The 12,134-nt window shown below is 43.4% G+C and overlaps 1 protein-coding gene across 1 annotated transcript in view; it reads left to right on the top strand.

The window, feature by feature from the left end:
* tmtc1 (transmembrane O-mannosyltransferase targeting cadherins 1) overlaps window positions 1–12,134 on the top strand; it is a 147,079-nt gene that overhangs the window by 103,027 nt on the left and 31,918 nt on the right. Inside the window, exons 8-10 of the mRNA XM_071501868.1 lie at window positions 2,146–2,267; window positions 8,998–9,165; window positions 11,537–11,650. Coding sequence (XP_071357969.1) covers window positions 2,146–2,267; window positions 8,998–9,165; window positions 11,537–11,650 — 404 coding nt within the window. The remainder of the gene's footprint in view (window positions 1–2,145; window positions 2,268–8,997; window positions 9,166–11,536; window positions 11,651–12,134) is intronic.

Below are 12,134 nucleotides of genomic sequence, written 5' to 3' on the forward strand. Positions count from 1 at the left end.
GGGGAGGTTTGCCTTCATAATACAAGGGTTTAGTAAGAAATCAATAATATTGACTTCTACCACGCTCTGAATGTTGGATTTCTTTCTTCTATCATTGTTTCATTGAATTCCTTTCAAGAGAACCAGCAGTATGAGGAAAAAATCAAAACTTTTTTCCACTAATCCCAGATAGCAAGTATTTATCAGGTATATATGTGACACTGAAGCCCCATTCAGACTGGGCTGATTTATAGTGGAGGTGGGTGATTTCAACATTACCTGCACTGGTCAGAGATTTTAATCTTGTCCGGAGTATGTATGCCGTAATTTCTCACTCCTACCCCATTAAAAATGACAGTCATTATTAGCTACCGTTTTTCCGGTCATTCCGTTAATTAAACCATGTCCAGAGTGATTCCCTTGCAGTTTAAAGCGGATCTCTGAGGAAAAGCTGAGCTTCTACACCCTTCTGTGTTTTTATTTTTCTAAATAGCCCACCTTCTGCCAACACTATTATTAACACTATTATTGGACTTTAATATGAAAATTGCAGTATTGCAATATGGAAATCTGTTGGCAGTCATGGTACATCTGGGTCAGTGGAAGTGACGAGGGGATTCTCTCTGTGTGCAGTAGCCATGCTAACTAAGCTAATGCTACTTACACTGAAAGTACAGCCAATGGCGCCAGGTGGCGTTGTGCTAGCTCGACTACTCTTGGAGAGTCTATCAAAGCAATGCTGCTAAATGGGAATTGGCTAGCTACCTTTTAGCTTGAGAGCATCTTCAGATAGCAGGAAGAGCTGCAGCTAGCTGACCTAGTAACTCGTTGGTTTGATATTTTTCTTCAAGTGGCCCACCTGTACAGCTGTAAACCAACATTTTCAAGTAATGAATAGTAATTGAGAGCTTCTTTTCCGTTAAAACACTGTAAAAATCAACCACATTTTTAATCGACCTTAAGCACTGATGGCAAATGATAGTTTTATAAATAGCTTACTTTAAATGTATGTTTTCTCTGTCACACAATATATTGTTTAAGAAATGAAGTAATAAAAAAAAAATTTAACCATTCCACTCCACACTCTATATAATTTCTGTTTCAGCAGTCCGTCGCCTCCATACATTGCTGAACAAATGCACAAAGGGGATTTTTAGACCAGTTTTAGTGTAGTTAAGTCATATGTCAATAATATCTCAACACAATTACCCCATCTACAATCACAATTAGTGCACTGCAGTTTGTTTGTGTAGATAACACTCAGGCTTTTAGCAGTCTGTTGTCTTATCATTAACTCTCAGTGTGTGAGTTCCTCTCTGTAATATTACCATAGATCCATTATGATGCTATCAGTAGCTCTCTGTTTATGTTTGTCGATGTTCATAATGTTTATGGTAGTGTCGATGTCAGATCATATCAGCAGCCAGCAGTGTGTTTATACTCCTGCCTCTGTAATATCCAGGCCATTACCAGTGGAGGATTGCTCCTCTCGCTCAAAGTGTTTCTCACACTATTTGTTTGTCGTGTGTCTGCGGTACCACTACAGGTCCCTTCCAGTCAGCGATGGTCTCAATAGCTGTCAATGAGGCCGCTGACAGCAGAACAAGCCTCTGATTGGAGCGTCGCTAATCAGCACTTCACACTTCTCTTGCTCTCATTACAGCTAATGAGCCAATCCACTCAACCCAGCGAGGGGCTGCCAACTCAGCCAATTAGAGGCCTGTTTGTTCAAATAAACACAGCCATGGTGGGATAACATGGAAGGAGGGAAGGCAGAGGCTGTGGGCATTATGAAATATGAATGGCCTCAGATACGGGTTCTGTAGAAAAGGGAATTAACTGTAATTTGATAATTTGATCTCCTTAATTGCTTCTCTGTTGCAGAGATGATTGTTAATATTTAAGACAGATTGGTCATGGCTGCTGAACGTGCATGTATCAGTGTGTCCAAGTGAGTGTGTGTTGGCAGAGTCTGAATAGTACATATTACATTCATAATGAATGTGCTGTTTGAAGCGGCTATACTGTTGCCTCTTGACTTGGTTTAATAAGAAATGTAATACCAGGTTTGTTTGCTGTCAGTATGCTCATATCTCTGTGTTTATCTTTGCTCTCTCTCTCTCTTTCTCTCTCTCTCTCTCTCTCTCTCTCTCTCTCTCTCTGTAGAAACAGGAGAGCAGGGAGGTGTTGGTGGGATTGTTGTTCCTGGTGTTTCCCTTCATTCCTGCCAGTAACCTTTTCTTCAGGGTTGGATTTGTCGTGGCAGAGAGGGTTCTCTACATGCCGAGGTGAGCGTGTCTGTGGGTCACCACCCACTGTACCTTTACATATTCATTCATTCCGTCTTTATTTAGGACACAGCTCATGGACGGTCCATAGGAAGAAAATGACAAAAAAAAAACATAACATAAAACATAAAATCAACCCAAAACAAAATACATTACACAATCCATAGACATTTCTATATTTCATATACATTTCTAGTCCATTGTTGTACAATGAGTAAAAATTTGATAAAAATTGGTTTCTTTGATACTATGTTTTTTTTATTTTTTAAACAGAAAAGAGTCTAATCACACAGGATACAGGTTGTTCACCACAAAACAGATTTTTCATATATTTTTTTAAATTTCAAATTTCCCATCAACTCTGATGATATTTTCCTTTACACAAAAAAGTAATGTAAGAGAAATTGTCGTACTTTGTGTGGCAAAGTTTTTGGCCTGCAAGAATCATTGTAACTTACATAAAATGCTTTAAGAGATAATTAAGGTAGGTTTTCCACCCTTTCAATCAGAAATAATGACTGTGGACTCCCCAAGTTAAAGCCCTTGTACACCGTGTGAATGCAGTGGAGTCTGATCTCATTGTTAGAGGTGGCTACCACCAGCCTATTAAGACTTTTAGAGACCAAAGTCAAAATTCTGACCATTCGGGACCAAATTCTCACAATGTGAATGTGTAACAACTACAAACCATTTGATGAAAACGTGACAAGAAGCGATGCTGCCAGTGATTCACACTTCTCCTGTGCATTGAGGGATTTTTGCCAACATTTTAGGTGAGCTGATTTGAGTTTTACCTCCAAGTAAAGTGGGTTTGGGTTTCAGGTTGCGGTGACACAAGCACGTTTGTACAAAGTATCATCTGACTGCATCTGGAGGCAAATGTGTTGATGCCTCCTCTGAATTTTCGCACTCAGAGGTGAGGTGAAAAGCCTCCTTCTGGCCCCATCCCACTGCCCCCCTTATCTCTCTGCAGGAGCCTGCTGTCTTTTGCGTGTCTCTCGTAATCTCAACATTTACACTTAGATGGTTGAGACTCTAAGACATGTACGTAATCTTTCTTCTTCCCATGGTTTGACTGTGACATTAAACAGTGTGTGAAATATCCAATCGATGCCTGATTTCCTTAATACATCCATTTTGTCCCTCCAGTAGTTCATGAATACTGTTCATTCATGTGTTTGTTTGCCCGTGCGTCAGCTGCATCACCACCTCCTTCTGGACCGCGGGAGCCCGACTCTGGTTTACATGTAGCAGAGAAAACAGACGCCTCGATGAGATATTGTCCAGATATGAGACAAAAGTGTAAACAGGACCTTTGACTTGTCATACTCTGACATACTCTGGAAAAGAACAAGAGTTACTAACGTTATTATTAACATTAACAAGTGTCAAGTGTCCCAGTAAACCACGACAGGTCCCTGAGGCTGAGACATTTAAATGGAATTCAGCCATATTTCAATGTATTATTTACACCTGTGCTTTTCCTGCTGTGACAATGTTAACAGAGCACACACTTTCAGGCTGGCTCTCTTCAAACGCATTCATGCTGCTGCACACAGTTGTGCTCATCAAAAAAAATGAAGGAAGCAACTGTGTGAAGACCGTAAAAAGACGGAGGGTCTAACCCTGCTCAGTTCTTCTGGTCAACCACCACACAGGGTGGGTGTGATTGTTGGATTGTCAGTTTTGAGGAGTTACAAAGATTGGCAGACCGTGTCGGCCTTATTGAGTAGTGGAAAAGGTGGAGAGGTTGGTGTAACACTATTAAAATATAAATTGAGAAGCCATGGAGAGCATGTGTGTTTGATCACAGTGTCTCAGCTGACAATAACTCACCTCGTCTGAGCGCTCGCTCGCTGTGTGTGTGTGTGTGTGTGGTCACACAGCGGCATCACTCTCTGCTGCTGCTTCACTCTCCAGTCAAAAGCCCCTCCACTCTCACCAGAGAGTCTCTTTGTTTTTCTGCTCTCAGTCGCTCCCTGTCTTCCTTTCCTCTGTCAGTCATTCTGTCCATCTTTCCCTCTGTGCAACTCTCGCTGTCAGTCTCTCTCGCTCATTATCTCACACCCTCCATCCCTCGTTTTTGTTTCTGCTCCAGACTGAACTGTTGTCTCTCAGAGCTCAGTTTCTCTTTGATTTTCCTTCTCTCACATTTCACAGCCAGTTAATCCTATAGGTTTTGTTACGCGTGAAGTGATGTTCCCCATGAATTATGGGCTCCTCAGGGGCCGTGGGTGACCTTGATTGGGCTTGGATCCACACCCGCTTACACAAATGCTCTCACAGTGGATCCAAGCAGGAGGCTTTAGCTGGAAGCATATGCCCTCAGGGGGTAGAGCTCATAGAAATCCCCCGGACTTGATCTCACTCAGCGCTCACTTAACCTGCGTGGTTAATTGCGGTGTAACTGTCAGCAGATGCCTCTGCTGCTTCCTGAGCTCAGTTCAAACACGACTCAGCTCTGAGGGGAGTCAGACCCTCATACTTCCAACTTGGAAGCAGTCTTTGGCTCCAGATGGTAACGGTAGGAGGCCTGATTAGCGGGATGCATGCTAAGTATTGACATATGTTTATACGGTTCCATGTCACCATTTCACACAGGAAAAACATGAGCATGACAGAATCTGCCTTGCATTCCCAGTTTTAACTGCTTATGACAAAACCCTGGAACAGTGGGGTCTGGTGGTGCTGGGCTTAGGCGGCAAACATGAACTGCAGTATCCACAGTTCTGATCTAAGTGGGGATGTTGCATGATGATGAGGATGATGATGATTTCCCATTATCTCCGCAGTAAATGCATAACATACCCAAACAAGACTAGGTCAAAACTTTGCATAAGGCTGGACCACGTCGTAGGCCATAACCATTCTGCCTCGTGTCAGCTGGTTTCTGTTAGCTTCTCTCGTCCTCTCTGTGCTCATACAGTATTTTAATACAGCTGAACTCACAGTAAAGCTGTTCTCATTTGCCTGTTTTTCTGTTTCTGTTGTCAAACAGCAGAACAAGTTTAAAATAGTGACTGAAGTGCGGCCCATTAAGACTACATGTTAACCAGCTGTCGCGTCCAAGCTGCTGCTCTGCTGCTAAAATCCTGATTTTATAACCACAACATCATCTGACAAAATCACCAAACATATAAGTTAAAAGGGCTATTTGTAAGATTTCTCTGCCACCGAGTGCTTGTTACAATACAAGAGGTTGTAATATGCTCTCTGAGCAGCTCTACATCTTCAGGGCAGCCTTGACGCTACAGTGAGCTGCTGTCAGCAAGTGACAAGACATAGGAGGAAAACAAGAGTTCACTTTGTTGCTTTCCACCTCTGGAGGCAGCTTTTGGTGAGTAAACAAATGATGTTGCTGAACTCACAACGTTTCCTGTAGACTGGTCAGTAAACAGCTGCTGATGCTAATGCTGGCTATACAGCAATAGCAAATCTTACAAATAGCTCCTTTAAAGACTGTGCTTTGATTTTAGCTGTATTTACTGTAAAATGATCAGTCAGAGAGAAAGTTAGAAGCTCATTCATGTCAGCTTCAATCAGCGTAGAGAGGTGTGTCTGCGGCAGGAAAGCCCAACCTCACGCTCGGGCTCTTTTAACCCTAAAAGATCAAACGATATTCGCTAATATATTTTTCCTAGAACTGACTCCTGGGATGTAAAGTTCAAAGGGGATACAGATACACACATACACACACACACACAGACACAGACACACATATATGCTGGCATGTTATCTTTTCAGCAAGAGGAAAGGATGTTCATGCCTTTTCTGTCTAGAAGACAAATTTGTGTTTAACTGTGACATTTTTGCATGTGTGCATGAGTGTTTGCGCCAACATGTGTGTTTGTGTGGGGGTGTGTGTGTGCGTGTGTAGCATGATAATATGCATCACTCTGCATCTACCAGCAGATTGAGATGTTTTTCATGAGAGAATTAGTGTAGGATAATCTCATTTTCTGCTGTGTTGATTCACACACTGTTTGGTTTCAGCATCACAACAGTTACACACACACACACACATACACACACACATCTGTGTGTATAGCTGTATTGTATGCATTGTCATTGTCATCTGTAGTGTAGACTACAGGTAGTTCAGCTGTGTAGAATCGTTTCTGCGTTTGACATGAAGATCTCTCACTCTTTCTTTGTTGACTCTGACGTCCGTCTGTTCTCACTACATGGTTTTCTTTCTTTGACTCAACCTCCCGCCTCATCTCTGCTGCCTCGAAGGCCAGCAGTTGCTCAAACAAAACATCCATTTTGCTGTCAAGGCTTTTACTCAAGATTCCTTTTTTCCCTGAGTTCACCAATTTAAGTCAACAAGCTACAATGAAAAACCTTTTTCTTCAAGTGGGAAGAACAGTTTACCGTTTACCACAGTTAAGCTCCACCCCATCTGGCCCCAGTGACTTCAGACTGGTTGCACAGATGTCACACACCATGATGGTACTGGAGAGACTGGTTTTGGCCCAGCTCAGACCACAGGTGAAAGCTGCTCCAGACCCTCTTCAGTTTGTTTCCAGCCTAATGAGGGTGTGGACGATGCTGTTATCTCCCTGCTTTAGCATGCTCACTCACACCTGGTGGCACAGTGAGAGTCACATTTTTTCATTTCTCGAGTGCTTTCGGTTTCATCCAACCTCTTCTGCTCAGGATGGGAATCTGGGGGGCTGGGGGATTTCCTGTCTGATGTGGTGCTAACTAACGCAGGAGCGCCGCAGAGGACTGTCCTGTATCCATTTCTGTTCACTCTGTACACTTCAGATTTGTAGTACAACTCTGAATTATGCCACCTGCAGAAGTTCCCTGGCGACTCTGTGGTGGTGAGGCACATTTGAGGTGGGCGGGAGCCGGAGTACAGAGAACTGGTGGCTGTCTTTGTGGAGCAGAGCAGCTGGAATCATCTGCTTCTAAATGTGGGCAAAACCAAGGAGATGGTGGTTGACCTTAGGAGGAAGAGAACCATGAGCACACCCATTATCTTGATGGGTGGGGAGGTTGGAGTTGTGGAGCACTACAAGTACTTGGGCGGCCGCTTGAACCACAGACTGGCTGGAGGACCTGTGCTGACACTGTGTGCAGGAAGAGGATGAGCAGACTCTGTGCTGTGGTCTGCTAGAGGGGCAGCATCTGTACCGCAGATACCAGCAGGATCAATAACCTCATCCACAGACCATTGGGACCATCACTGGTCAGAACCTGGAGACACTTGAGTCAGTGAGGAGCAGGAGGTCACTGAACAAACTGCTCTCCATCATGGACAGTCCATCCCACAACACACAGAGGAGCTGGTTTTCTGACAGACTCATTCAGCTCCTCTGTCACAGGAAATCATTCCTACTGTTCAATTATTCTACAGTGCCATTCTGCGCAGTTCTTATCAGACTCCAACCAAACTGCTGTTCCTCATGTATATATTGCATTTTTTTTAATTTACAAATTTTCTTGTTTATATTGTATATTTTTTCATGTATATAATTTTAATTCAGTGTCTGGCTCTACACATCTGCTATACCTACAGGCTTACCAACCAATCAGCCAACCAACCAACCAACCAACCAACCAGCCAACTTATTCTCCACCGTTTTCTATTTTTTTTAACTCTAATGGTACCAACCAACCAACCATCTAACCATTTTCCACCAAAAACTTACAATGGGTGACAAAGAAGGAAAAACCCAAATAACAGAGTGTAGAAACATAATGAACAGATGCCCGTATGTAGGTGATAAGACTTTCCCAATCTGGTGACAAAGAGGTTGCTGTTTGCAGCATATGACCAATCACAGGCATCTAAGAGGAGAGGCTGTGATTACTTCAGACATGTCTGTAATAACAGCAGGACAGAGAGGACATATGTTATGATTTTTAGACATCAGACATTACATCTGGAAAGTTGATAAACTGGCTTCAGAATAGAGCTTTAGTGACGAAACCCAGTCACGCTGACGTAAGTACGCACGGTGTTACACTGGAAAAATGTGAAAGGAGCTGTCGTTTTTTTCTGTGGTCACAATGTGATTGTGTTTAACTTTTAGTCTTAAGTGCTGTAGTAGCTGCTGATTTGTCTTGCCTTAGACATACATCCCTCCATTCCTCCCTCCTCTTCCCACTTCTCTGTCTTCCTCCTATCTTCTCCAATGACAATGTTTTTCACTCTCTCGACCGAGCCCTCCTCTAATCTTTGCTGTTATTTTTCCAGCCTTATCACCATTTCCCAGTCATGCAAGTCTAAGCCTTCCTTGATATTTTCTGTCTCCTTTCTGTTTCCTCCTTTTTTGTGTTGCTGTTCATCAGTGTGCACTGTTTCAGTGGATCTACACTTGGGTGGAAACTGTGTAGTAATGTGAAAGGAGTGAGGAAAAACCCTGCGCGCCTTAAGCCACAGAGAAACACACACGCTTCAGTAGAGTCTGTGTGAATGTGTGTGACAATGACGGCAAACACTCAGGGACATTTACATAAAGTGTTTTTTTCACCTTTATCTTGATCAGGGTCAGAGAATTTAGGGATAGTGAGCTCACATGACCTCAAGGGATTTGGGGGCTTCTTGTTGTATCCCACTGATTTGAAGAGGAGTGTGTTGAGTGAAGACAGACTGATCTTGGATCATGAATAACACTCGTCCACTCCTTCTCTTTCTTTCCCTTCTTTGTTTTTCCTCCCAAACTTTCTTTTATTTTCCTCCCTTGCTCTAACTTCCTTTTCCTCCTTCCTTCTCCAGTATGGGTTACTGTATCCTGGTGGCTCACGGCCTGGGTCGGCTGTGCTCGGTGGTGGGCCGGTGGGGCACCACCGTCCTCAGTGTCTCCATGCTGCTGCTGCTGCTGCTCTTCTCCTGGAAGACCGTCCAGCAGAACCACGTCTGGCTCTCCAGGGAGGCTCTCTTCCGGTAAGGACAGAAAGTGTGTGTGTGTGTGTGTGTGAACATCCCAAACATGAACATACTGTATGTCCATACACAAACCCAGAGACAATGGAGTTATTCATAACGGAGAGGATGTGGGACCAACTCTTTGAAACCCCTCCTTTAGGAGAGATGTGGGAGTAGTGTGTAGTTGGCAGGATGAGGATTTCATTTGAGCTCCAGTTTTGGTGAGAGCTGACAGAGCTGGTGGGTTCAGACCAATTAAGTGAAGTTGGAACATGAAGTGGAATTGAATTGTCCAGGGGGCGTTGGTGTGATCTGAAGTTTAATATTTTTTACTTTGTTAGAGTAGAATTGCACAAATAATCACTCAATAGCACTGGGTCCTTGCGATTGATTAAAATTTGCAAGAGAGAGGGGAGAGCGTCTCATCTCTCATGATCAGTCTTACAAAGACCAGCAAACCCACCACCCCCCGCCCCCTCTTAGGTTCAAATGAGAGAAATTAGAGGGGGGGTTGGTGGTGGGGGGTGGCGAGTGAGGGAGGCTAATAAGAGGATAATTGTCCTCCAGGCTTGGCCAGGTGTCTTAGTGATCATAAAGAACTCCATGTTATGTGCCATGATAAAATCTTGACTGATACCAGTCTGATTATTCAGAGACCTATTGAAAAGACACATTTCAAGAGAGGAGGTGACAGGTGGAGCATGGAGAGCCAGTGAAGCGCTCGTGAAGTGACGGCAGTGGGCTGAACAGTGTTTACACTGAAATGAGGTTGCTACTGACATCTGAGCGATTTATTCCTACAATGTAATATAGCCCCGTGCAGTATGGAGAAACAGATAGATTGACACTTTATTTAGCCTGAGGGAAATTCAGGCTTCAGTAGCTGACATGAAACACATAAAACCCACCACTCACCAAATGCAAAAAAGAAAAGAAGAAGGACAAGCTCAAAAAGGTAAAGAACAGAGTGAAGGTTGGCATAAATAATTAAACAGAAAAAAATAAGCAATCGAGGTAGTGCTAAAGGCAAAAGGGAGCGTGCAGAGAAATAGAGCTGTCTTTATGAAAGCATATGTGCAATGGATCAATACAGAGTAGTGCAAATACCTGTTGTACCCCAGCAGGTGAGCGTTTGTTAATCAGTCAGTCAGTTTAAATTAGCCCCCCCCCCGCCCCGCCATCACTGGGAGGAGCTGTACAGCCGTACGGCCTGGAGCACAAATAATTTCCTAAGTCTGTCTGTGTAGCAGGGCTAGGACAGCAGCCTGCCACTGCCTGGTGAATGTGCTGTGCAGATGGTGGTGGCGGTAAATATTTTGTAAATATGTCGGTCGAATAAATCGGAAACTGCTTCCCTCACATCTGACACAAACCCGCTTCACCCCATGTCTGGACAGATGAATGCCGTCCCTTCCCATCCGAGTAAATGTGCCTTCCTTCCACAGTGAATCGAAGTGGTCGAGAAAAATCACGGGAATCAAATGTTAACTGTGCTCTGCAGTAATTTAATAAACTGTATCATCCAAATTGCATCTTAACCGATGAGAAATGACAGGACGTGGTCCGTAATAGACATGTGACTCACACTTCTCCATCACGAATAATGTCTATAAATCATAAGAAGAATGATGACATTGCCTGAGAATAATCACATTTTTCTCCATTTTCCGAGTGAATCCTGGCAGTTGTCTGTGCATTGATGGCAGCACTGCAAACAGCAGCTGCTAACAGCTAATTCAGCATTTTTATGGGGCTAATTTTACCTGTAAACAAATTTAGACAAAAAAAAAAAGCAGTACTTGCTCGTAGATGACTTCAATACAGCACATTTGCTCTTGTGATTTCAATTTTTTTCCGTCGTAAAACTAGTCCCTGAATAGATCTAAATGTTGGCATTAGCATGTGTGTCTCTGTTAAAAAAAAAAACATTTCTGACTTCCTCCTTTGTTCACACTGAGCTGAAAAAGTAGCAGAAAGAAAAAACTCAGAGCTCCACTTTAAAGTAGAATATATATAATAGCAGTCACTCTGTATTTAAATGGAAGGTGGAGGTCACAGAAAAACCGGAGGTAATTGAGGCTGTAATTATTACTGAGGTGCGGGGTGAAGTGTTATCCTCATACTGAGGCTCTATTGTGTTGTAGATTTAAATTGATAACATTGCCAAACATACTCCACACAGGATTAAAGTCATTGACCTATGCAGGTAAAATTAAGTCATCTCACCTCCTCACATAAATCCAGTCCGGATGGGCCTGAGGATTTCTCTCCTTGAAAGGTTTTGTTCTCACGGGGGTTTTGCAGAGATGTCTGCTCCTCGTCTCTTTCTTCAGATTGTCATCATGCCTCTTCCTCTTCCTCTCCCCTCCCTTCTTCCTCCTCGTTTCAGATCTGGCATCCAGACCCTGCCCCACAACGCCAAAGTCCACTACAACTACGCCAACTTCCTGAAAGACAGTGGTCGGCACCAGGAGGCCATTCACCACTACACCACTGCCCTCAGGTCTGACACCACACTAACCTCTAACCTCAAAAACACGAGCAGCACTCAGAGCTTCAACATGCATACGCTGTAGTTACGTCTGGAAGATGGAAAAGCTCTGAAGAACAAAAACACACTCTGGGTTGCCTCTACAGGTGTAAAGCATGAATAAAACACAAGCTGTTTCTGCAGACTGCTAGATTGATTAAAATAGAAGCCCGAGGCGAATTACTGAAAAACACTTTCTGTGTAGACACGTGGCAGTAGAACAGCTCCATTCATGTTCCTGTTTAAATTCTACAGAGGCTCTTTAACCTTTGAAACCTCATTCTGCTCCCGAGGTTTCGCCCTGTGGCGGTGTCACTACAAATCTAAGTTGTTGCGAAGCAGTGGACTCTTTTGCAGTGCATATTAATACTGTACACCTGTCCGCTGTAATCAAAGTCTAAAGATTATTACAGGTTTAAACCTTTGTTTGTTGCTGACTCAGACACAGCCTGACTAA

The sequence above is a fragment of the Trachinotus anak genome, unplaced genomic scaffold (genome assembly GCF_046630095.1).
Source record: "Trachinotus anak isolate AG129_WGS33_773 ecotype Australia unplaced genomic scaffold, CSIRO_AGI_Tana_v1 ptg000018l, whole genome shotgun sequence".
In the NCBI taxonomy this organism is placed as follows: Eukaryota; Metazoa; Chordata; class Actinopteri; order Carangiformes; family Carangidae; genus Trachinotus; species Trachinotus anak.